This window comes from Hippoglossus stenolepis, chromosome 19 (assembly GCF_022539355.2).
Source record: "Hippoglossus stenolepis isolate QCI-W04-F060 chromosome 19, HSTE1.2, whole genome shotgun sequence".
NCBI lineage: Eukaryota > Metazoa > Chordata > Actinopteri > Pleuronectiformes > Pleuronectidae > Hippoglossus > Hippoglossus stenolepis.
The window spans coordinates 14,969,351-14,996,409 of NC_061501.1; the positions used below are offsets into that span (position 1 = coordinate 14,969,351).

Sequence of the window (27,059 nt, forward strand, 5' to 3'; positions counted from 1 at the left end):
TGGATGATCTTGGGGTTTTTTGATGCTGGAAGGCATCGAGATCTCTGTGTTTGTGTGTATGTGTGATGTGAGAACACGGAAAACGTCCGTCAGTGTTGGAGGGGGTCTGCGCAACGTCACATCCAAAGACGCTGGAGGAGCTTGTGCGCACCAGCGAGAGGAGGAAGAACCCGCGGTGCTTCCACTGATCCCGCAGACATTCACGACTACTGATCTCAACCTGAGGAGCTTTTTCAACATTTCAACCATGACGCACGGACTTTGTGGTTTTACACTTATTCTCATTTTAATCCCTCTCACCACTGGGACACCTTTCCAACACGGCAGGTTCCAGGGAAACGCGTATTCTGGCACAGACGCACGACAGAGAAACAAGTGAGTAAACTGGATTATTACACACTTTGCATATGAATAAAATGCATGTGTGTAAAAAATGATGTGTTCATGAGCTCCAGTTCTACTTCGTGTTAGTGTGAGGATGCAGCAACTGAGTGATTAACACGGGTTTTCTGCAGGAACTGGTGCGCCTACGTTGTGCACAAGAACGTGAGCTGTGCCGTCGTGGGAGGCACAGACAGCTTCGTGCAGCCGGAGCTGTTCCCGTGTCCTCCGGAGCTGCCAGACTGTGCGCAACAAGTGATGTAAGTTCCCCGGAGTCGTGCACTCTGGGTGGATATTCTTTACTTTTGTTAAACAGTATATTGGGATACTTCATGCTACTATCAAACATTGTGGGTCCGAAAAATCACAAGTGATGTTTTGATCCACCATTAACATTGATGTCTACGCATGAATATGAAACGAATGTATCTTAATTTTTGGACTAATGTGAAAGAGATTTACTCTTAGAAGAGTCTTTTACTTATAAAGCAGACAAATATTCAGGCATTTGTGTTAAATTTAACGAATGGCAAACATGGGCTGTCTTTGTTTTGCTTGAGTGTGGATTGAGCAACAAACCCTGAGATGCACTCAATCACTGGATGACTTTCCACTCAATCATGGTGGCAAGTCTGAAACAGCTTCCTGCCAACTGCACGCTTAATTAACTGCAAATGTGACTCTGTTTGTTTAGACTCAGTCATCAACAAACATTATTTACTAGTACTTTGTTGTTCCAAGGTTACATTTGTAGAAAACCAGAGTACTTTCTGTTTTTCTGTTTAAATGCTTCCAGATACCGGACGCACTTCAGGCCCACGTATAAGATTGCATACAAGACTGTCACTGAGCTGGAGTGGAGGTGCTGCCCGGGGTACCAGGGCCATGACTGCATGGAGGTGAAAGACTTCAGGATACTCCAAGTAGAGAATTTTCCTCATGCACCCTCCACTGGACATATTCCAGTCCCACAAGGTAAAATATATGATTAGAAATGAGAAAATGCAGCATGAAATTCACCATCGCACAAATTAAAATGCGAGATAATCCATATTGCTGTCTCCTAACCCTCTGGGATTTCTCCCTATAGCTCCAGAGCAGCCAGCAGATGGCCAGAGAAATCATCCATGGGTAGGGGAGGGGCACTTTGGAGGTCAGACAGTTCAGAGACCACTCGGGGGTCACGGAGGATCTCAAAGGGCTCAACACCTGGAGGAGGAGGTGCAGCAACTGTCCCAGATGGTCCTTGACATGCAGGCAAGAATGACAGACATGACCTCCAATCTGAGGCTGGATTTCCAGGAGGACGCCAGTAAAATGCTCATCACGCTGCTGAATAACGTCAGAGAACCTGCAGGTGCACGAGGCACAGAAACCCACGCCTTCCAGTTGCAGGACATCTTCCCCAACCACGAGATAACGCCAATGGATGAAGTTATGAACAAGATTACCCAGGTCACAGACGATCTAGCGTCTAAGACCAATACCCTGGATGACCTGCTGGGCCGCGTCGACCGTCATGATGGACAGATTCGTCTGCTGATGGAGGCAGGTCAGAATCCATCGTCTTCACCTCCTCCTACTCCCCCAGCCAGTGATCCAGACCTGCGTGCCTACCTGGACGCTAAGATCCATGCTCTGAGAGAGGAGTTGATGGAAGGCATGGAAATCAAACTTGCAGACTTGAAGAATGCTTGTGATTATAAAATCATGTCGGTTCAGGAGCAATGTGAGGGAACAGAGGCCAATTACCTGAGCCTGGCTGAGCTCATGGACTCAAAGGAAACTGACCTTCGACAGGAGATCCAGGACCTTAAAACCCAGCTGGAATATCCAGAAAAAGAAGGCACTCGTGTATCTGACTCTGTTCTCGCTCGTGTAGAAAACCTTGAGATCCATCTGAACTCCTCTCAGAAGACTGTGACAGAGCAGTGCCTCTCGGTGGAGGAAAAGCAGAGGAAAGAGCGGGCAGAGGCCATTAAAGACTTGAGGGGGACTCTGGAGGACAAGCTGGCCTCTATGGAAGATCAACTCACCACACTGTTGGTAGATATAAGCACCAACTCCCAATCAGGGATTCAGCCGGTGAGTCAGGACGCACAGCAGAGGGACATGAACTCTCTAAAGAGCTCTGTTCAGACTCTGGAGGACAGACTCAACATCTTGGACCAGTTACAGTCCAATGAGCACAAGGTTAATTTAGCTGTTGCAGAAAACCTTCAGCAAGATTTCCAGAGCTGCAAAACTGCTACTGATGCTATGGAGATGAGTCTAAATGTCAAGTTAAATGGCCTTGGAGCCATTGAGGGACAACTCGTCAACTACAGCACTCACATTGAGAATGCGAACAACGAGCTGAGCTCCATGAGAAGCCGCATGGGCATATTGGAGGACTCCTTATCAGATGTAGTCAATCAGCAGTCCCTGACCTCGCAGAGCCTCAACTCCACCTGGGGTCAAGTTAAAACAGGAGCTGAGCAGGAGCTCAAGGACCTTTCAGAGCTCCACAGAACACAGCATCAGGAGCTCAGAGAGCGGCTGGATGGGCTGAGCACGGAGGTGAAAGCCGAGTCCGAAGAGTGCAGGGGAAAAACTGAAGACGTCGGTAAGGAGATTGCCCACATGGACAGCCGCATCGTTCGCATGGAGGATTTATGCGGCAAGCTGGATCCGATCTCTGTTAGCCTCCAGAGAATCAAAGAGGGGCTGAATAAACACGTCACTGCGTTGTGGACCTGTGTCAACCAGCTGAACGGCATAGTCAGAGCTCATACAAAAGATATTGGAGGAGTGAGGGGAACTTGCTTGAATCTCCAGAACCACATCGCAAACATAGCCAGAGACCTTCAGGTGCTAACGGACAACAACTCTGAGAAGACAGGTAAGCTGCAAACTCAAAACAATCCTCACCTAATGGTGTGGTCCATCACTTTGTTCCCATCATTTAGCTTTTATAGCAGCACCATGTAACGTTTAATTAGTGCAGTGCCCGTTCTAATCATTCCGTTTGCAGCTTTCCTTCTGAAACTACAAAAGTAGCATGCACTAATTTATCCAAGGCAAATAAACATTGGCTGCGGGACTCAGTCCACAGAACCCTGAAGCAACACCACCATTGTGGTACAAAGAGATTCAGTACATAGAACCCTGAATTATTGAATCCGAATCAGTTGTCATTGCCGTTTCAAAATATTGAATGTCTTGTGTGGCCAAGTGTGAAGCCTATAGGATGGACAGTTTTCGAGCCACAGACAGACGGAAGGAGATGTCCTTAATCTTGCAAATGAAAAGTTAAAACACTAAAACACACTCTTTTCAACAGTTTTGCTGCTGTACTCCCTTAGTTGGTATTAACACTATAGCTTTTCTTGGCTAATGTTAGCTAATGTAAAGCAGACATTCCCGACTCTACTCGTGCTACTGTTGTACAACATGTAAGTATTTACTACTATCCTATAAACGTTACTTGTGGTTACTGCCGCTGCCACATCCTGTCAGTTTATTATAAATACCAGCTAAATCTGATTTATTACCCACTAAAACTTTCCATTGTAGAACTTCAAATAGCTGCAATACGTCCTTTCCTTTTAGATCATAACTCGGACCGGAGCCCGGTTATTCGTCCCAGGGCTGACTGTGTTGTTGGAGAGGTTTCAGTATCGTTGTGTGTTTGAGAGTGAGATGAGGTTGGAGTTTCATTAAACAGTGTTTGAGAGTGTAAGGAGGCTGGGTTGATTGAAGACACATGCTCGATTTAATAGAGCCCACTTGTGTTGAGCAATGCCTTGGCTCAACGACATGGTGTTCGCTTGGCTTTTTTGTGCATCCAAGATTTGATTTGTGTCTTCGTTCGCCCACAATCTCTTTCCCAATATATGTGTAGTTTTTATTGGTCGGGGTGTAAAATATTTGCGTTGCTTTGAGGACATCAGGCTGAACTTGTACACACAGCGTCAACATGTGGATCCGTTGACATTTGAGTATCACTGATGCTGGACATGTGGCTGTGAGCATATTTGATAGTTCTCCCTATCAGACCATGTGTTGCATACTTCTCATATGAGCCTGCTCATTAATGACACCACCTAGGAGACCGAGCTGGACCTCGGAGCCTCATTGTTGTAAATGCGAACCGGAAGCTCACACATGATGTTTACAAGCCAATCTCTTCCTCTGGGACCTGTTAGTTTTCAGATGCTGGTTTATGGGGCAGGTGATGCATCATGTGATCCAGTCCAGAGTCCCAAGGGAGGTGAGCTGGAAAGAACTAGTCCCTCTTCTGGTCCCATTACAAGTCAGGCCAGAGGCTTTGCATCAAGATATGTTTCAGCTTTTCTTCCGATTCCTCTCTGTAGTTTGCAGATGCCAGTTTACTCATTCTTGCCAAATAATGAATCAGTACTGGTGGAGAAATGTTGCCACTCCACCCAGTGGTTCTTGTCATAATTTTGCATTTAATTCATCATTCTGTCATTGGGAAGTACTGCACGATTAATCATGATTTCCACTCTCTCTCAGCGATGTTAGGGGCCACTCAGTGCTTGGCTCTGTGTCTCTGCTACCTCATCCTAATGTCTCCCTCCCTGCTTATCTGAAGAGGGTGGAAAACACTGCTTGGAGGGGTCCTTAGAGGGAGATCTGCACACAGCTTATCAACAAACCCCATAAGGACCACTCGTGGGCGTCTTTATTTCAGAGCCAAATGCTTCTGTTGTTCTTTTAGTGGTGCGACTACACAGAAATTTTAACGACTGCTTCTCCTCCCAGTCCACAGTCACGTTTTTTCTCCCGTTTCGTCAGTCCCATCTGCAGCTTTCTCACATTTTAAACTTCCACGGTTGAGTTCCTTTTCTGTTTAAACAAATAGTGTAAACAGCCAGAGCTGCTCTGGGGTCCCCAGGGCAACATGTCAGTGTGTTCACCATGATGTCATACCCGCCATTAACCTCAGACGAGAGGGTGAGGGAAGGGGTGAGGAGAGATGCAATATGTCATCCTTGAACTGATTTTGTTGCTTTATTTAGCGTTTGACGTTTTACTTTGGTCCATCAATAGCCTGTGAATAAACATGACGTTTCCCCACTTCCTCCCAGTATCCAGAGATCAAGCCAAACTTTTCTGGACAGGAACGCTGCCATCTGGCACATTTGGAGCCGGAGTGAGCGCAGTGGCGATCGGGGGGTGGAGCCGATCGTGATCTTGACCAATCATGAGTCAATCACGAGACATCAGTATACTTAAAATGACAGAAACAAAATTGAGGAAACATTATTGTATTACATGTATTTATGACTTTTCAGCTTGGCCCATGTCCCATCCACTAACATGGAAGAGGCGGGTTTTATGACTGATACCACAGCCAGCCACTAGGGGGTGATTGAGACAGTTTGGTTACACTTTTACTGAGCATTCATGTCGTCCATCTTTATATGTATAGTCTACGGTCCCATATACCTACATGGAGGAGGCAGGGTTATTACCTATACTGGAGTCAGCCACTAGGGGGCGATCAAGATGATTTGGCTTCACTTCACCGTCATGTCGTCCATGTTTATACAGTCTATAACAATTTGAATTATTCTAAAGAAATCATTTTTTGCTCATAAATGTTTTACGAGGAAATGCTTTCAACACGTGAAGGATTCACACTGAGTGTTTTTGTGAGAATCACTGAATGTAAACACATGCCCACTCTGGACCCTCATTGTATACTCATGTATACGAGTATTTACATACACAGAGACGGTCACTTCCTCCGTGTGTCAGCCTCCACATGTAAAGCGTATATATTTCTCCTGATCCCTGCACTTGTGTTGAAGGACATCGCTCTCATTGTGTTTGACAGGGCGGCGTCTATGTTCTTCCCACAGCTCAGTCGGGCTCCATTATGGGGACATCTTGAGATGCTTTCCTGCTTTTGACAAAGCTCAGTGGTTTCGGCTCGTAGGTCAACGACGGATAAGGAGACTTGTCGGGTGACACACTCTGCTCAGCGGCCAACCATGATAACCCTCAGGAGCCCGAAACAAGACGGGGCCTGACAGAATGCTCTCGTCCAGAAGTGTTTGTCTGCCTCCGCTCATTTAACGCGACAGTGTCGGTGTCACATTATCTGATGTTCTGACTCTTTTCCTTTTTCTGCTTGGCCATAAATTCTGGATTTATTTTTTCCTGAATCAAAGTCTGAGGCGTTCAATGTGTTTTCGGTCACAGTGACTCATAAAGTGAGCACACACCAAGTCTTGCCCCGCAGTCATCATAATGTGGTATGTAATGCGGAAAATGGCCTTTATTGTGGCACAGGGGGCTGTTGCGTCCCCGGGGGAGGGTGTGGGAGGCGGTGGGGATAAGTGACTAACGACAGAGTGAGGGTTTCCCATGCTGCTCTGTGCTGAGGGTTTATGGTCCACAGCAGATCCAGCTGCAGTTGTTTACCGCTCACCTCTTTCATCACGACAAACTCCCTCGCATGCATCCTGCGCTCGCCTCTTCTTTCTTCTTCTCCAGGTACCGAAAGCCGTTTTCATTTGCTCCCATCAAAGCCCACTCACTGGGGCACGTGCTTTAAATACGAGGAGCGACACGGCTAACAAACGAAACCAATGAAACACATTCACATGTGTGGCTACGCGCAGACATACCCCCTGTGCTCTTTTTATATGGTTACACATCCGTCCCGCTCCACATGTTGTGTTTAACAGGCAGACGCTTCTGGCTTCTGCACTAAATGACCCTTTTCCCGGGGTGAGGGGACAGGCCCTCTGGTGATTGAACATGTGGCCGGGCCCTGGTATGCTGCCGGTATGTCTTTTATGTGCTGGTGTTCCCTCTCGGAGCAGCAGATTTGGGGCCTGTTGGCTTAGAGAGCAACAGCGACTAAGTGCCCTCGAGCCAGGAGGTTTGATTTGTTGATAAACTCCAGGGTTGGTCTCTGCCGTGGTTCTCAGGAATGCAGCGGCACATGTAGTTTCAAATGATGAGGGCAGAGGTCTGTCATTGTCTCTCTTTGTGTCCAAAAGACAGGCTCAGATAATCACTGTGTTTGTTAATGAGAGTCGACCCTGAACATAAATGCTCGTTTCTTGCATTTCACAAAGTGACAGTGACAACATCACATGTAATTACATGTTTTCCCTGTGAGAGACGGTACCTCGGGGCCAAGGTTTGATTTATGGTGAGTGCAGACGTCAGATTCGAACAGATCTTGGACTATTTACTAAGTTTTGAGTTAAATCACCTGCAGTTAAACATCTAGATGTTCAGATAAGTGTCACTACTTTACAGAGTCGGAGGGATGTAACCTGTGTTTTCCACATGTGGACGGTTACCATTAGTTATGTTTACCAATCTTTAATTGTAAATTAACATTATTTATTCAGACCTTCTCCAGTCTTATCTACCACTCAGTGCTTTGCAGTACAAGTTGCATTCACCCATTCATTTTTCTATCACACATCATCAACATGCTGTCACAGCCGTCGGGGGCGATTCAGGGTTCAGTGTCTTGCCCAAGGACACTTTGGCATGTGGACAGGAGGAGGCGGGGCTCAAACCAGTGACCTTCTGTTTAGTGGACGACCTGCCCCCCCCTTCCTAAACCACAGCTGGCCATTCTGGTCAAAATTCACAATTTTGAAACATAATCAAGTCCTTGCACCAAATACATTGCTAAGTTTCCATTAAATATTCTTAGTTCACAAGATTTAAAAATCACAACTACAGATAACTACAGTTGTTTTAAAAGGTCACGTTCATCAGACTCTTGCAGCACCTAGATAGTCACAAGTTCATAAACCTGACAGTGATTTGTCTCCTCTGCTCGTAATTGAAAGCTCCTCGTCTGGATTTATGGGGGAGATATTACAGAGTGAGGAGGGGTGAGGTCTGGTTCTCTAAGAAACCAGCTGCTCCGTTAACTCGTCTGACCTCCGCACATCTGTCTCGGCCTGACCTGCAGCCGTGACCCCATCGCTCACGCCGTATCTGTCCCTGTCAGGTGTTCAGGTCGCAGTGGACGACGCAGGACTTTCCCAGGGTTCAAGTAAAGGCCTCGTGGTGCCTGTGGTCCCCGTGGACGCCTCTCTCCCTCAGCCACCTGTGATGGAGACCGGAGAGGCGGGTCCCCCCGGCAAGATGACCTCGTCCAAGTTGCCCCAGGGGACCAGCGGCAGCCTGATGCCTGTTCAGGGCTTTGCTGGAGCTCCAGGTGTGAGACGCCCACATGCGCATTAACTCTGTCCTGCATGTTTCCCACACTGGTTAATGGTTTCTCATCGTTTTGTTAAATTCCCAGCTTCTCCAGTCAAATCTACTGACTCACTAATGACCAGCTTGCCACACATCTCAGGTAAATACTTAGATTTTATAACAATACAATACAATAAAGCCTCTAAAGGGTGGATTACAATATTTTTGTTTGATCATCAGATATGAACCTGCCCCACGGACCCTCACCACAGGAACCTGCCACGAGTTCAAGTCAGAATTGATTGATTATCGATCCTGCTTCTGTCACTGTAACGATTATTAGTTTGTGAAGTTTCCTCTCCCATGTTCAGGTGAGGTGTCGTTCTCAGCCGGTCTGACTCTTCCATCGTTCCAAGGAGAGGTCGGAATCATTCGATTCAACAAGGTGTTGGTCAATGACGGAGGACACTACGACCCTCACACAGGTAACTTTTATATTTAAGTCGCTGTGGCCCGAACCATGAAGCACAGAGACGCAGGTTTTTCACTCTAATGCATTTGATTTTTTTTGCAACCAAGTGGCGACACCCACTGGTCTGTGAGTCATATAACAATTATTATTTTTATTAATTGATTAATTGTTTCGACACCCAAGGCCACGTTTTGTTCTACAAACAAGCTCAAACGTCAAAATATTCAATATATACTGAATAAATGATCCAGAGAACAGCGGCAAGAAGCCTAGTGAAGATTTTATTGTTTATGAAAATCGGGCAGGAGGTAGAGCGTGTCGTCCATTAACCAGAAGGTCGATGGTTCGAATCCCCACCTCCTCCAGTCTGCATGATGAAGTAATAATGTCTCCCCCCTGCGTCCTCAGGCGTCTTCACGGCTCCCACAGACGGCCGCTACCTGGTCAGTGCCGTGCTCGCAGCCCAGCGAGGTGAGAAGGTCGAGGCCGTCCTCTCGGTGTCCAATCGGAGCATCCAGAGGTTGGACTCCACGGGTTTCCTGTCCGGAGCGGCTGTGCCAACGTCCCACCAACAGTGTAACTGCAGCAGTCCGACCTCGCTGAGTCTGGTCCTCTCACTGAAGCGAGGAGACCGAGCGGGACTCGTCCTGACGGCCGGGAAGCTCGCCACCTCGGCCTCCTCCTCCTCTGAGATCCTGTCGTCTTTCAGCGCCGTGCTTCTTTACCCCAGCCTGTCAAAACGGTAGCCCCGCCACTTCCAGAGACAGCTGAGACCTTATATAAGCCATAGACACAGTGCGGTGTGTATTATCGAGGGAAAGACAAATTATTTAGCCAGAACCGAAGTAAGAGATTATTTCTATCATGAGTACTAATATATAGTGCATTTATATTAGTGAAATTGTATTTTTTATTGTAAAGGTTTGTTTACAACCTAAACCAACCAAATACACATATTTAATTAAACACAATACGTATTAACTTCTTCTTTAAAGGTTTTTTTATGAATGTAAAAGTTCCTCAAAGTTATAAAAACAGAAGTCAGTCGTCAGACATCCGCACAATACGTCCATGACATCACAGTGCCCCACATGTTCATAATGCACACCTAGCCTATAGTCATGCACATCCCCTAACAACGCCAGGTAAAGCGAGGAGGCCGACATTTCCTACACGTGCTGGAAGCGGTGGACCAATCCCAAAAGAGCGAGCCAGCAGGCCAATCAGAGCAGACTTGGCTTCATCGGAAGGGAGGGGCTTAAAGAGACAGACGCATAATATATCTCCTTTAATATAAAAAAAACCTAATTAATTTCTGATGTTAATGGTTTGTAAGTGTTACAATTTTAATTCCAGTTCATTGAATTTGTTAATTATTGGGCAAAAATCAGTTGGTAAATAAGTTTTGCACAATACATTTTGAGCTTTTATGAAAGAACCATTCAACAAAATACTTTTTATTGAACACTTTTACAGTGACAACACTTTACACACACAAGAATCTATAGGTTTGACACCTTGGATCAACACAAGGTAGAAACATCAGCAGGAAACACATCCAGCAGCAGCAGCAGCAAAAGTTCTTCATTGTAAAGTTTCACAAAGTAAAACTAAAGAGTTAATACTGTGTGTTCCTGTCACACAAAGTTTATCACTTTCATAGAAAGAAGGCATTCAATTTAACCAGCAGCTGTTACCGAGCATGGAAAGAAAATTGGCAGAACATTAATATCATACTGCAGCTCTCACAAGTCCGGCAGAAATGTCTCAAAGATGAGTTCCAGAATTTGTCAAAAACAGTTTTTCTTGATGTAATACTTTAACTAGCAGCAGCAGCAGCTCCAGTTCAGAAAGAACTTTTTCCTCCAGATTCTACAAATTCTCACCTGTGAAAAATCATTTCACATTTCTCCTTAGCATCATATTGCAAAATCCTAAAGCTCTGGAGCAGAGATATATGATTCATATACAGTAAATAACCATCACAGAGCAAATAAGGCCTTTAATGGGACGTCTAGGGCGATAAATACTCCATGTACTGGATGTTTGGTTCCTAAGTCAGGCAGATAATGTTCCACTTCAGTCAAGTACTTAAATTTCATACTGATCACATTCTAAGAAAAGTTTAACCTCCACTGACTAAATAAGTGCTTGAGTCGGTGTGTGGAGGAGAGACTGGATTCAGTCAGTTTGAAGTCAGTGCATACAGATGTGTAAAATAGATCACAGCTCAGTTCAGTTGATTTCAAGTAATGAATCAATAACATTAGCACCAGTCTGAGTTACAGCAGCTCCTCTAAACACAGCTCGGTGATCGGCTGCCTCCAGAAACAGAAGGAGCTGAACTCTGGGCAGCTGAAGGTGGCGCTGTGCTCAGAGCTCCGCAGAGGAAACACGTGCTCCACCAGCTCGCTCAGCCGACTGTAACTACACAGAAACAACAATAAAGTAAAAAATGAATAAATACTGAAACAAAAACACTGACTCCAGTGGTGATTCGGTACTTACGATGTTTTATTTCCTTTGGCTTGCTCGAGGATTAACTCCCCTCTGGGATTCACGGTGAATATCCGGAACACGGGCACACCCACCTGCTTGTAGGCAAAGACGTCCTAAAGACAGGAAGAAAGAAACAGACAATAAGGATCATTTTTCATTGTGGTCAGCAAATCCTTGACTTTTAATAAAATATAATCCGTAGAGGGAAAGAGAAAAAAATGATTAAACATTACACTGTCTCTGTTTCCGAAGGCTGCGTAGAAGGGATGCGTGTTTGGGAAGAACAGGTTCTTGATGTCGGTGAGACATTCGATCTTGAACTTCTCCGGCTTCTTCTCTATGACCTCTCTGACAAGAGAATTACAAATAAAGTGTTACAGACTCTGACGGCTTCATTTGAGTCGGTGGGCATCAAAAACAATCCACAAAATAACCATAATAACGGGATATTACGCGTTAAAAATCTGAGAGAATAAATCAAATGTTGCAGTAAAGTCTGAGGATTTTAAGAATTATTCAGGATGATGTAACAAGTACTTTAGATTTAATTTGAGCAAAGACAAAGCTGTCTATATAAGCTGTAGGTCCTGTCTTATAGGATAAAGAGATACCTGTAGAAAATTGTTGGGTCACATATTTTATGACATAAAATCTTGACATTGTCTCTCTAGCTCGATTATTTGTGGAGATATATATGTGAATTTTGTTAAAGATCACATTTTGTTGACCTTGACCTTTGACCTTTAAACTCCAAAAGTTAATCACCTTGAGATAAACACCCTCATAATGTTCACACCAGGTTTGGTGTAAATCCGTCAGTGCATTGTTGAGTTATTTTGTACACATACACACACAGACACCGCCTGCTTCTGGCTTTAATAACACTACTGTTATCTCCAGAGACCAGAGGTCTTATTTCATCTTTACTGTGTCTCATCCAGACGATGATGATGCTCAGGGACGAGGTTTCCCACCTGTGGAAGGCAGAGAAGAGGCTGCTGGGGGAGAGCATGAGGGGCCCCTGAGGCAGGAGGGTCCCCCTGTCGTTCACCCAGTGCAGATATCCCCGCGTCATGTCAGCCATGCCGATCGCTCGGGCCGAACAGTACAGGAACTTGTACCCGTTCCTGAAGAGGGAAGATAGTCATTGATAGATTAGATTTATTCGATCAGATTTGCCATCTTTACCATTTTTAGTTCACAGTCGTCGGTCTTACTCGTGCACTGAGTGGTAGAGCTTAGCGATGCCTTGGTGAGTCCAGTCTTTGCCAAGCTGAGGCAGAATCTGACCAAACACGTCGGATCTGTGGGAAGGAAATGATCTGGGTAGTAAACATCATCTTATCCAGGGGGATTTAACTGCCTGGGAATAGACTGGAATACAAGTTTTGGATGTTCCCATACTTGGTGATGGTGCCGTCGATGTCGGAGATTATGACCTTGTCGTCCCAGTTCCACAGGTAGATGGTTCCCACGCAGCGGCACGTGCCCTGGTACTGCGTGGTTATGCTGAAGCTGACGTCATTAGGCCCGTCCCTGAGCTTCAGCCTGGACTGTGAGAGAAAATACTCAGAGTTTAGAAAAACAATCACCACAGTTTTAGCCAAAGTAAATGAGTGCTGGGTGGTCTCACTATCTGGTCAGACGAGAGGCGGAGGGATTTCTTGTAGGAGGGACAAGGCGCCGGGTCCTCTGTCTGCTCACGCTCATTAGGCATCAGAGCAGGTGCCGCGGCGTTGAGCTCTTTAGTCTCGTCATCGCTCGACCACTCGGATGTTTTGTGCCTGTGGGAGAGAGAACGCAGTCTGAAGCAGGACGAGTAGAGTAGAAGAGTGATTTACGGTCACCAGAGGGCAGCAGAGCTCATCGCCTGCGAGTAGCTGTGGCTTTTTAGGTACAAAATTAGCTTTTTTTTGTTTTTAACTCATAACTTTACTCTAAAAACGAAAAAAAAATCCTTAAAGATATTGAGATCAAAGCAAAAAGAAGAATCGAAATAGCTGCTTATGTGTAAATTGTTCAAAATCTTCATGCTATCCCAGCCTCTGTGGCACATGTTTACCCAACACTGTGTGTGAGTGTGAGTGTGTGAGTGTGTGAGTGTGTGTGTGATGTGAGTGTGTGAGTGTGTGAGTGTGTGAGTGTGTGAGTGTGTGAGTGTGTGTGTGTGAGTGTGTGAGTGTGTGAGTGTGTGAGTGTGTGAGTGTGTGAGTGTGTGAGTGTGTGTGTGTGTGTGTGTGTGTGTGTGTGTTGTGTGTGTGTGTGTGTGAGTGTGTGAGTGTGTGTGTGTGAGTGTGTGAGTGTGTGTGTGTGTGTGTGTGAGTTGCTGCTGACTCACTGTGTTTCTGGGGCCTGGTGCAGGGCTGGACTCTCCCTGGTCAGCGACTCCTGTCTCTCTAGCTTTGTCTCTGTTGACGACTGAGGAGAGGAGGAGATATTATCGTCCTTTTAATGACGTGACGTAAGAATCTATCGTTAAAATCAATGGGCAGTGAAATGCAAGATATAAATTAGTCTTTACATAATGATGCAAATCAGGAGGATGAATTTGTTGTACCGGCTCATTTGTGTCATATTTACAATGCAAATATACTTAAACAGTGTGGGATCCCCACTGATCTCTGCAGTGTTACACACACACACACACACACACACACACACACACACACACACACACACACACACACACACACACACACACACACACACACACACACACACACACACACACACAGACGGAGTTGTGACTCATTACGCTGCCTGCAGATTATTGGCCGAGTCACACGTTTGATACCTGCTTCACGCTGCTCTTCCTCCAGAACCACCAGCGTCCGGACTTTTTGGGCATCTTCTCCTTCACCCAGGCCTCCTCTGTCGCCTGCAGAATAAATATGTCATGTGTAAACAGATGTCATGTGCTGACGCTGGATAAAAAACACATCACACCAGAGGATACCTTGGGTAAATTCTTCTGGAAAGCCTGCATGCTGAGTATCAACGGTGCTGCCAGAGTCCAGTTGTAATACCTGGAGGGAGAGAAAGCTTGTGAGCCGTGATGTGCACTCAATTAGTAACAAGAGAGAGTGTGGATTAGAGAGGAGGAAGCTTCACCTGTTTGCAATCCTCACCACCAGATTAGGATTATCAATGATCCCTGGATTCTCTACGAATTCGTTGTAGGTGATGATGTGCTCCATGAATTTTTCTGGAATAAATGAAACATAAAAGCCTCATTATGAGATAGAAAGTCAGTCAGCAGAGCGCAAACAGTCCAAATAAATTCAATATGTAATTCAGCCTAATTTAATTCACACATAGAAGGATTTCAAAGATTTAAAGCTTAATTTGTCACATTGAAATAAAGAAATAGAAATCTACACATGTAGATAAAAGGGTAAAATTAACATATGTCACTAGAAAGTAACATGCGGGGCAGATTAAAGGGATTTAATGGAAATCCTTTTATTTTAAATCCCTGAAATACAAACTAACTTTGAACTTCCTGTATGAGAAATCAATATAATAATAGTTTGTAATACACATGATGAATTACCTTTAGGGATCTCACAGTTCTCGCCCACGCCTCCGCACAGCGACAGCGTGACGTCAGGGAGGTCGCCGGCAGAGTCGGACAGACACTCGGTGCCGCTGTCCGCTGCGGCGCTGCCCACCGACTGTGGCGACTGAGACCCAGAGCGCCGTCCCATCTCCACCCAGTGTTTAGGAACCTGCTCGGACTCACTGGAAACACACACGCTCCAGTTTAACACATTAAAGTCACTCAGTTTCTATGATATGACTTATTTTCACAGTTCAGCTTTATTCTTCAACCTGCTGGAGCTGATTCTCATCAAACTAATTTTGAAGCAGCTATTTTAAGGTAATATAAAAAGTTGCTTGGTGTCACTTTAACCTGCGACGGTCTTGCCTGCTTGCTGCAGCCGTTTGAGGAAGTGAATACGACTTTATTGGTTTGTACCTCTTGGGAAAGTAGCGGGCGACCACATCCGGCTCGAGTGCGTTCAGATCGTCCAGGTAAATGTCTTCAGGGCCCTGATGCTGACTCCTCTTCCTCACACCTGAGTGAAACGAAGACGAGTCTGCTGAGAAAACGCTGAATGCATTAGTTTCACTTCCTTTTTTCTACTCAGGCCCAGACAGAAACCACATCCTTCCTGTTATCATTCACTCACTTGAAGACTCCTTGTTGACAACCATCATGTAGTCTTAGACATTCAAATAACAATGCTTCTTCACTTCTTAGGACTAATTTATCCAAAACGTATTTTTTATTTTATTTGCTTCTTTTTTTTGGTACCATTTTCATCTTGTCATATATAAACATAAATATACTGCATTATCTTGAGAAATTAGGACGAGGGTATTGCAGCGTTTTCCCCACTCCAACAAGTTTCATCTGGTCCCTATACAGACACTTGTCCTTAAGTCTCTTTTCATTAAAGGTCATTTTTTGGTTTGTGTACCTCATTGTTTTTATAAAACGAAGTGAGCTATGTTACCTCTCCTGCCCAAAGGGGAGTCTGTGGGTTTGGACGAAGCTTCTGTCTCGACACAAACTGCCGAAGAGTCTCCGGCCGCTCTGCTGCCTCCGCTGGCAGCAGAGCGGCTCTCCCTGCGGCCGGGCGGCGAGGACGTCCACCGGGTCTTCCGCTCATTTTTTGTGTTGGGGTCGGAGTTATTCTGAAACGGCTCAGAGGTGAAACTGCTGCACGCTGAATTTGAGAGGTCGGGTTGGTGCTGTTCGATGTTTGTATCGTGCTGCGAAGCTCCAGCGGGCTGTGGTTTGATGGTGCGAGGCTCTGGTTTAACAATACTGCAAATGGGATACGTGTCCCTCGCTCTTTCCCTCGACCCCTCCTCCATCTCTTCGGAGCTCAAGATAACCCTGAAATGTGTTTTCCCCAAGGGAGTGATGGTCAACACCTTTGGCACGGGTTTGTCCTTCTTGTTGACCTGAATGAAAGACAGTGCGGCACAAAGTAAAGCTTTAATATACGTAGATATAATATATATGTTTAAAGCGGATTCTACGAGTCTAGATCTGAGCCGTTACCCTGGTAGATTCTGGAAACTCCCCCCACGTCCACTGCATGTGGGACTCGGCCCTGAGCGCGCTCCCTGTCGACTTCACCATCAGCTCGGAGTCGCTCTTGGGGGACATGGGCTCGGACATCTCCCTCCTGCAGGAAAAACACATTTTCACTGAGTCGGCTGTAACGGCCGGGTGGGAGTGAGTTGTTCTACTTGGCCCTGTCTGTTTTGATCAAGTGAATTTGAAATGTTGCTTCTTCTCTCTGCTTGTATGAACAGTGTAAATGTGTAAGTAGACAGCGTGTGGGGGGGGTCGTACGTGGAGCAGGGGGACCAGTCGCCGTCAGAGAAGGGGTAGCTGTCCCATTCGAGGGCGGTGAAGGGGGAAGGTTGTCTGTGGTCATTGCTGTTCACCGTGGAGAGAGAAGACGCCCTGGAGACGGGAGACGGTGACATCAACAAAAGGTTCACAACAAAGAACAATAAACAATAGACTGTAAATAAAGATTTAAAGAATAAAGAGTTGTCGTGCAAAAATTTGTCCGAACCGGTCCGAGCCTGAGAGAAAACTAACCAAACCGGACAGGAATTCTGTTTATTGTGTCCGAGCCTGAACTAAGCCTGATGTTTTCCCTGATTACAGTATTAACGCGTATTTAGACTTTTTGGTTGTGTCCATGTCCAATTATCTAACATGGAGGAGGCTGGGCTTATGAGGTGTTCTCCACCAGGGGGCGATCCAGGTGTTTTGGCTTAACCTTTGGGGGGCTGTCGTGTCGTCCATCTTTATAAGAGATTCTAAGCAACAGACCTAACGTCTCCACTCACCGTCCGTTGTGTGCATTGAGCTCCTCGTCTGAACTGAGCTCACACAGCTCCAGCTCTCCGCCTGCAGCTGTGGCCGCTTGCTCCTCCTTGCGTGGCTCAGCTTTGTGCTTCCTCCGGCGCCTCTTCTTCTTCTTGCCTCCTGAGCTGGAGCAGGGCTGGATGTTTCCAGAGGCCGGGTCCTCCGGACTCAGACCGATCTCCGCCGCTGATCCCCCACATCTGGGCTCCCTGCTCCGGAACTGAAGCTCCTCTGTGGGGATGGGCGAGGTCACCAGGTGGGCCGGGACGATGTCCTGTGTCGGGGGAGGAGACGTGCATCAACGTGATTGATTTCTACGAGTGAACATCTTCATTTTAACCACCTACTGTACAGAACTCACATTGTGCTCCTGAACAAAAAAGGCCTCTCCGTTGTCTCCAAGCTTCATTTGTAGCTCCACAGGTTCTCCATTGATTTCTATGTCAATCTGCAGAGTCAAACAAAAACACTTCAGGAGCTGTTGGTGATAACAGTTGATGTCGATGTGTTGCAAACAAAAACACGTGATTTTCGTTTGCTCTATCCAGGCTTCCGGACGTTTTCCTGTTGTTGTGAATGTGTTTGATCTGACAATCTCCTGCTACGCTCCTCTTATCTGAAACACAGACTCTGGAAAATGTCCAGACCCAATTTTTCAGCCATTTTCCTGAGTCTGAAAATAGCTTGATACACACTCGCCAGGTCACCATGTTCTCCTCAGTTGGCCTCAGGTTTTAAACAAGCATGTATGAGGTGTTAAAGCACCATAGGAATGTGTACAATACGGTTCGTGGATAAAACTGTGCCACAGATTTACCGGAAGAATTAGAGTTAATCCACAGAGAAAAACAGGGAACAGCTTGTACCACAACTTCTGTCCCTGGATTTAACAAACTGGGGTTTTCTCTGAATTGGTTTAAAAACAAGTCAACGTATTACTGAAAAAAGAGAATTGTTCACCAGCTTGAAAAATTGGTCACACACAAATGATTTAAGTTCTTTCAAATCAAAGTCTTCAACTTAAATTTGAACAAACTTAATTCGTTTACGTGTTAATAACTGAAGTATGTTACCAACTGGAGTAATTTCTTCTAAGTTGGGAAACAATTTTCTTTTTTCATTAGAATTTGTGAAGCCCAAACAATTTATTGGTTAATCGATCAAAAATAGACCAATATGAACTTTTTTTCACATCAAACCTCAATTACATTGCCAATTCTTCTTTTTTTAAATTATATTTGCATCAGCTTGTGAAATTGATCACAACTGACATTTAATAAGAGGTAAAGATGGTTTAACTCTTCCTGGTTGTCTCCTTCACAGTGACACAGGATGTTTTTTGAACCCACAGGGTTTTCAGTCTTATCTGTGACTGTTTGCCGCTCGGCCTGTCTCCGTGCTCGTCTGTGGCAGATAAGACTCTTCTGTGAGACACTCGTCTTCAATGGGATGAATCTTAACAAGGTGGGAGGACAGTAAGAGGGTAAGATGAGATTTAGCCTGTTTGTCCCACCACCACAGTGACGACTACACACAGAGCCTATAAATAGAGCGAGAGGGCGACCTGCTCCTGTGAGAAGCAGAGTGACGGAAATAGTTCAAGCGTCACAGTTTTACTTCTTGTCCTCAGGCACTTGAGTCTGTTTTGCTTGGAGGACTAAAATCTATCAGTGTGCAGCTATTGATAGATAAATAAATGATGGAGCTTTTTTAGATTTTAATAGTTGCCCAATTAATAAGGTATTACGTTTTATCTCCAGTTAATCCTCCTTAATCTGCAGAATGCCAGATTTGCACAGAGACAACAGGTTCTGATTGTTGGTAAAAAAAATGCAATAATTACTCATGTTGATAACAAAAATAAAATTGTATTATTTCCCTTCTACAAAATGTTGGCTCACCACTTTCTCCCTGGAGCGCAGCACTCCCAGTTTACCGAAGCGGACGTGGAAAGGGGAGCACTGGAACGTCCCGTCAGGCTGTCGCACCACGATCACGTCGATGCAGCCCGACAGAGTTGCCTGATTAATCCCCTTATACAGCTCCTTTACTGTCACCAGCACCTGGCCCGCCAGCTGCCCCACGTAGTTCATGGTGTCCACCTGTCCACAAACACACCTGAATTACCTGCGGAATAAAACATCTCAGAAGGCACCATGAAGTCTGCAAAGAAAAGTCAAGCTGGTCCCTAAACGCAGCGCCTCAAAAGAGAGCTGAGCTGATCAGGTCCTTGAATGCAGCAACACGGCGGCTGCAGAGGAGACACTCAGTGTTTCTGTCTCCACAAAGAACACATGGACATGAAGCTTAGGTCGATAGGAGGCTTTAAAAAGCCTGTAGGTGTGAATGGTTCTTTCTGTGTGTCGGGCCCTGTGGTGGACTGGAGATCTGTCCAGGGTGAACCCCAAATTTTGTGTTTAATGCTTGTGGCTTTAACTGTGAGTATAGAATAGGCGACTTTCAATCTTTGTGGTCTAACAAATAGGTTAAAAGGATTTGAATGTGCTGTAAATACTTGCTTTTTGTGTTTATTTATGATTCACTTTGGCTAATGAGACTACAAGGACTTAGGGCAATGTCACTGTGGTGGATTTCTAAAACATAAAGCCAATGAAAATCTGTAATGGACAAAGACTTATGGATTTGAGCATGAAAGTTTGAATCCAGGTCGACTGAATGATAATAAAAAACGAATCTGTGCATCTTAACTCTGCATCAACACGACGTCACAGCGCTTCTACACACAGCTGTGATCACTGGACGGTGACGGATGTGGATGAACCTGATCCTCGTCAACCACGACTTTCAGAATCGTTCTCAGTGTCTTTCCTGTGTGTGTGTGTGTGAGTGTGTGTGTGTGTGTGTGTGTGTGTGTGTGTGTGTGTGTGTGTGTGTGTGTGTGTGTGTGTGTGTGTGTGTGTGTGTGTGTGTGTGTGTGTTTCAGTATTGAACACAATGGACTAAATCGGAGCTGCATACCAGCTGATGGACTTTGACACCATTCAGTTTCTATGACTGGCAGCTTCTGCACCAGCTAAACTCGAATGAACTTAGAGGACGGCAAAGAGAAAATACAAAAGAATCCATCTGCTGAAAGTAAACAACACTAAATTATATCAACCACAATGGGAAAGTATGTACAGTATGACTGGGTACAATGGCAACGGATACCATGATGGAGATGTTTCTACCACAACATGTTATTCAGCTCAGGTAAAGGTTTCACTTTCATTTGACATCAGTGTGGCTAGTTGCAAATAAACAGGGTAACTGCTCCATGGTAACATAATTGGTGTGTGTGGTAAAGTAGTTTGATTTGTAATACATTTTCAAGTATTTCATTCATTGGATGAGACTATAAAACACATCCCATAATAGATCTGCAGAGGTTCAGTGTTTGGGTGACAGAAACTGATTGGTTTCATATTTGTTGATTTGAATATCAAAGACGTCACATTGGACTCTGGGAAACTGGGACACAAATTTTTTCACATTTGTTTGGACTAAACAATATTCGATTAATCCAACAATAATCTGCAGATTAATCAATGATTAAAATCACTGCTAGCAGCCCTATCAGATACTTTTATCACCAGATTGTTAGAGGAAAACTGTGAACGCTTCAAATAAATTCCTACTAAAACGTCCAGTCAGACATTTATCTTTATAAAGCGCAGAGAATAATAATGGCCCAGACTTAAAAAGTCCCAAACTCACCAGAGTCCAGGAGAACTTCAGGTGCAGCCGCTGGCCCTGCTGCTCTATGGGTGACCGCTCCGAGAGCTCCATGTGTCCCCAACAAGATCTAACAGGAGCACTGGATCTGGTCTGCGTGGACCGTCCTCAGCCTCCCTGCTCCTGCACCACACGTCCCACAACCTCTCCAACCCCACAGCCACAGGACTACCCCCAGCCTGAGCCCTTACATAACCCCTCTCTCTGAGGTGGGGACCACTGCCACTCAAACCCACTGAGGGAGTTAGACTGGAGGAGTTTGGATAAATAGGTATGTGGCTCATACTGTAAATAAAGTAGGACGACATGACTGCTCTCTAAAAGTGAAGCCAAATCATTGTTATCGCCCCCTGGTGGCTGTCTGCAGTACGGGTCATTAACCCTGTCTCCTCCATGTTAGTTGATGGGACATGGAACAAACGAAAAGGTCAAAATACAGGTCAAATGAATTTTCTAAATTGGTTTGTGTCATTTTAGGTAGTTCTTATCACACCGATCTATGTTCAGGTGTTTTTATGATGAGTTTGATTTTAATTGGTTATTTGACACTATAGAATTCGGGTGAAACGTCATGATTGACAGCTGAGACCGACCTGTGATTGGTTGAGCTTGATGTTTAAAGTTTCAACACATTAACTTGATCTCCATGGATACAGTACAATTATAATAAGATGATAATGAGTTGAACGAGCTCCCTAAACTTGACAGATCCAGGTTCCTTCTCGAGCCAGAGTTTGAGGACGAATCCAACACAACCCATGACACTCCCTGTTTGGAAAGAGGGGACCTTAAAGAGGTGTTAATCCTGTTCACTGGATTAGGACTAATCTAGCTTTCCCTGTCTCTGCACGTTTCTCCTGCTCGATGCGTCCAAGTGTCCAACGTGAGCCTGCGTCAGCCAGTGTGTCGTGTCACTGATGTTTTCATTTCAGACATAAATACCAAACAAATCAAATTAGCACCACAGGGTTTTGACTCAACTGTAAATTAAGGATCCAGATAAGGATAACGATTAATTTATTTTTAAAATTGTGAAAAAAAGTCCATCAAAGGTTCTAAACAGCTCAAACCTGGAAAATGTTAAATTGAAAGTGAGGCTGGGCAATAAAACCATATCAGCAATTATCCCAATATAATATTCGTCAAATAAAATACAGCAAAATATTTTGCTGTTTATCAGATTTTTCATTCTCTGCTAATAAAGAAGAGTTTAAAACCACAACCTTCACTCAGGGGCAACAATCAGTCTTTACACTTATGTAATGTGACACTTATCTTGATAATTATGACTGATATTAAAATTATGATATACTTTCTTGTCATATTGCTCAGCCCTGGTTTAAAATAAGAAGCGGCAAAGTAACATATACAATAAAAAAAAGTATTCGATCGATGGCCACTGTGTGTAACCAACAAAACACGGCAATATTCTGGTGCCTACAATAAATTTTAATTCACTTCAGATGATAAAACTGTAATAAATTATCAGAAATTAGAATTTGACATTTATCGAAATATATGAAAATATTTATCTTCATATATATTTTGTAGTCATATCGTTCAGCTCCAGTTAAAAGTGATTTTTTTTTTAAAACAGAGAAGCAACAAATCCTCACCACTTTTCTATTAAAATATCTCATACAGTGAATCAGTTATTAAAATAATAGCAACAGAGTCACAACACCATAAATCTCAGTAAATATTTGACTCTCATATCGCAGATCATATGTGATGCAGTATGTTGATGTGTACATCTCTTAAATCCGAGTACAGGCTACTGTTAACACACAATCAAGCAACAATCATCCCCACAGGATCTGAGGTTCATGACATATTTAAACTGTGCTCCACAGCCTCACATGCACCTGTCGATGATGTTAATGTGACTTGTATCTTAAGGTTGGACGTTGGAACCTGCAGGTTTCCACAGATATGATGCGTTCAGGGACACACAACAATCTTTTCATAGAAAGAGAAAGAGAAAGATTGCACATAAATAAATTGCTGTTGTAAAAACAATGTTTCCTCTCTCGTGCTCACCGCTAATTTCCGCTCTCGCCCGTTCACATGCGATGTTCACGATCACACAGGAGACTTTAACAAACACTAACTCAGAGTCTTAATTATTATTATTATTATATACATGTATATAGAGGATAGTGAGAGGTGAAATGATCGTACCTGCAACAGCAGCAGCAGCAGCAGCAGCAGCAGGAGTAGTCTGTCCCTCTCTCTCTCTCTCTGTCTGCTCTCTATCTCTCTCTCTCTCTCTCTCTCTCTCTCTCTCTGTCTGCTCTCTCTCTCTCTCTCTCTCTCTCTCTCTCTCTCTCTCTCTCTCCCTCTCTCTCTCTCTCTCTCTCTGCCCTCTCTCTGCCCTCTCTCTCTCTGCTCTCTCTCTCTCTGCTCTCTCTCTCCCTCTCTGCTGCTGCTGAAGCCGCCGCACCACGTGACCCCGCACCGCTCAGCCTGCACGTGATCATCCTGCACCTCCCGCACAAGGACACTAAAGTTCATTATCAGAGTTACATTGTACATGTATATAGTTATAATACAGTTTTACAACATGCTGCCACTTGTTATTGTGTGTGTGCTGAAGGTTGAGCTTGTTTTATTGTTGTAACCTTGTTAGCACTTTGGACATGGGCCAAATTAAAAAGGTCAAAGTAGCCCACGTGTTAAATAATGGTTTCTATGGTTTCTGTCATTTTAAACATTTCTTATCACACAGTGTTTTTTATTTAATTAGTTGATGCTGTGTGAGCATCTTTGTTTCTTTATTTACAGTCTATGGTCCACAGATAAAATATAAATCATGTGTAAAATAACGTATATATATATATATATATATATATATTACATTTTTTCAGTCAGTTATTATAATCATTTACTGGGACAAAGTTAATTTTACCACCTTCTCCATTCTGAGGTCAGGGGTCAGCTCCAGCAGCAGAGCAGCAGCAGCAGCTTTGCAGATGGTGGAGGATTTCAGGGGATTTGCTCCTGCGCAGCTCAACAGGGCGGAACATTTCCACAACACTGCGCCTGAATCGTCAGCTCCAGGAGTGTCACCAGATAAATGAACACGAGGAGGAAGAAATGAAGTGAACCGTGCACTGGCTCTGGAGGGGGAAGTATCATTTCTTCATGAGCAGCTGAGTCACAGAGGATAGATTCAGGAGGACTGATACCTCATTGACGTGTGTGACACATCTTATCTGTTCAGTTTCAATATGTCTGCGCAATGTCAACATCTTCCCGTCTGCAATCCTGTTAACACTTTATTACCCCTGTGTATATTATTTTATATTTCTGTGTTTATATTGCATGTTTACTTTTTATGGCTCAGCGCCGGTGACAACCAGCGGCTGGAGGCATCGTGTTATCATGATATCTCAAGAACACCTCGAGGGGAATGTCACAAACTGTAAAGTTCAAGGTCACAATGACCTAAAAAATCATGTTTTTTAATATAATTCCACTTTATTACTTTTTTACTAATGCTTCCTATTTTTTTTCCCTTTCTTGCTAAAATACACCACAAGTATTATTGTATTTGCTCTGATCCAGTAAAATGTTTTAATAAACTAATTTCAAATTATAATATAGTTAATTAAAGCAGAAGAATTTGTATAAACCTTAAAACACCAAATCTGTACATGCATAAACACGTGTGAGTATTTGAGGGGCTGCAGTTCTCCTTGCAGCTCCATGATCTTAACTGAACCCCTGAAACTTTTTACACTTGTTGATTTGAATCACTTCTGCTCTGTTTCACCTGAAGAATTTCTCCTGTTTGCTTTGTTCTTCTCTCCAACAGGAGAGTGTTGTGCCTCTTTAATCCTCCGAGCCTGTGTAACTCTGTGCATTCTCAAATCTCATTATAAACACCATATACCAACAAGTGAGATGAGTTCAATCCAGAAATATTTTCAACAGCTTCTTTATTCAAACAAATAGGAAAAGGATAAAACTGACAGACAAAATATCCAGATCAAAAAGATTTGAAAAACAGTAGAAACAGACGTGATCAAAGTTGTGTTAACTGAAAACACAACTATCACAGTCAACATGAAACTGCACATCACACTTATAGATAATATATATATGTATGAGTAAATAATACTTTTCTCATTCACTCCGGCTGTGTCCTCTCAGCCTCTGGTTGGTCGGCTGAATCTGAAGCTTTTGTTTCGGCAGCAACATCGACTTTAATCTTATTCTTCTGCTCCTTCGATTCCTCACTTTTTCTCTCCTTTTTGTCTTCCTTCATTTTCACAGGGGGCGTCTTAGCTAGAGATTATGCAGGTGAACAATCATTAGTAACATTTCACACACACACACACACACATATATAAACCTGTTTCATTCCCTCTCACCCTTTCGCTTTTGCATCTCAATCTTTTCCTGGGGAGTGTTTGGGCCAAACACCACATTTCCATCTGCGTCGGTCCAGTATGACGTCACGCCCTGGTCAGGCGTCCCCTCTGTGGTCTCCAGCTGAAAGGAGGCAAACGTGAGATTAGAAACCAATCAGCAAACTCAACCATCGCACATTCAGCCAAAGAATTGTGGTCAACTACTTACCCATGAAGTGCAATGAGGGCAGAGCTATCACTGATTGTCAAAATAATCCACTTGATCACAGTAAAAACAAGAAATCTTGCATAAAATAAGTCATCTAGTCACATAACTTCATTTCATTTTTAACAGTGTTGTAGTGAATCATATTTTTCACATGATTTCTATTTGAAACACATTTTCTGACTTTTCCATATGAAGGGTCTTAGAATACAATGTATTATATGGTGTATAAATTATGAAGCCCTCTGGGACAATTTGTTTATTTTAACCTAAATGACGTAATTCAAAAGGTCAGTTAGCCCACACACACTTTTAGCCCAGTTACTGTTTAAAAAACTCTATTATAATCATGTTGTGATTATTATCTTATATTATTATAATGCTAAAGCAAGTGTTCCTCAGTTTACATAATATAATTTGATCTTATCTAATACAATTTCAACCAGAAGCAGATTTAGACAGTGAGGCCTCCATCATGATAATAGTTACAGGATAAGACAAGTAAGAGAATAAAACTCTACATCATGCAATCTGAGAATGTATTTGTTACATCTACCCTGTCTGGGAAATTCCCACATCTTTCAAACCAAACGTCCCCAGCTGCACAGACTTCCTGCAGAGATTTGTCGTCTATAGAAGAAGAACTTTGTCGTGAGAACTCGTGCCCCTTTAACTCTGTGTGTTATTAGAGCTGCTGTGAAAACACTGTTGCTTTACATCATCTATAACTTCCAGTCAGTGAACTTAAATAGAGACGTGGATCTGCTAATCCACATGTTCTCTGACAGGAGGAAACAAAAAAAGATTTTAAGCTTGTCTGGATGAAGAGGCCGAGACAAGTTTCAGATATTATATGATAGAACATATTAGAAATGTCGACATATTAACCCTTTTTTCGCTTCCTGTCTTACTATGTTCTATTTTTAATCTGTTTAATGTAAAGGATCTTGAGCTGCATTTTTTACACATAGAAAATGCTATATAATAAAGTTTGCCGTTGTTGTTAATGTATATTTCTACCGTATATTTGTTTAGTGACGTGAATGTCACATTATTTGAGTTTCCAACGCACGATCAGTGAAGTGCACCATGAACAATAAACCAATAGGGGTTTGGGGTTGGATTACAGTGGAGGGGAGGGTTGACTCCATGCTGGTGGTTGATCCTCAGGAGGTCCGAGTGTACAGAAATGGTGGTGTGTGTGTGTGGGGGGGGGTGAAGGGATGAATCTACTGAAACGAGTGAGAAGGTGAAGGGTGAAGGGTTCAGACCAAAGTGAGACGACTCAGAAAGAAGGAAGAGGAG

At 43.9% G+C, this 27,059-nt stretch overlaps 2 protein-coding genes across 5 annotated transcripts; one reads left to right on the forward strand and one right to left on the reverse strand.

Annotated features, from left to right (window-relative positions):
• Window positions 1-92: 92 nt before the first annotated feature.
• On the forward strand, window positions 93-10,490 carry emilin2b (elastin microfibril interfacer 2b). The gene is made up of 9 exons (XM_035142372.2): window positions 93-375; window positions 516-641; window positions 1,178-1,356; window positions 1,472-3,262; window positions 8,378-8,587; window positions 8,675-8,728; window positions 8,809-8,859; window positions 8,940-9,053; window positions 9,449-10,490. Exons 1-9 carry the CDS (start codon window positions 248-250, stop codon window positions 9,784-9,786), a joined length of 2,991 nt encoding a protein of 996 aa, XP_034998263.2. The 5' UTR covers window positions 93-247; the 3' UTR covers window positions 9,787-10,490.
• Window positions 10,477-23,404, reverse strand: LOC118098500 (phosphatidate phosphatase LPIN2-like). Of its 4 annotated transcripts, none has more exons than XM_047337894.1 (20): window positions 23,355-23,404; window positions 19,340-19,540; window positions 17,800-17,886; window positions 17,420-17,712; window positions 16,911-17,024; window positions 16,614-16,740; window positions 16,060-16,513; window positions 15,519-15,642; window positions 15,093-15,280; window positions 14,651-14,744; window positions 14,496-14,565; window positions 14,334-14,417; window positions 13,878-13,957; window positions 13,173-13,323; window positions 12,944-13,092; window positions 12,757-12,843; window positions 12,514-12,666; window positions 11,773-11,887; window positions 11,549-11,652; window positions 10,477-11,467 (listed from the first exon to the last, which is right to left on the reverse strand). In XM_047337894.1, the coding sequence occupies exons 2-20, from the start codon at window positions 19,529-19,531 to the stop codon at window positions 11,323-11,325; spliced, it is 2,811 nt and encodes a 936-aa protein (XP_047193850.1). In that variant the 5' UTR covers window positions 19,532-19,540; window positions 23,355-23,404; the 3' UTR covers window positions 10,477-11,322. The 4 variants fall into 4 exon arrangements, with proteins under 4 accessions (XP_047193850.1, XP_047193848.1, XP_034998264.2 ...); XM_047337892.1 differs by lacking the exon at window positions 23,355-23,404 and adding an exon at window positions 21,156-21,494; XM_035142373.2 differs by lacking the exon at window positions 23,355-23,404 and adding an exon at window positions 21,156-21,493 and having other exon boundaries at window positions 15,519-15,618.
• Window positions 23,405-27,059: the final 3,655 nt, after the last annotated feature.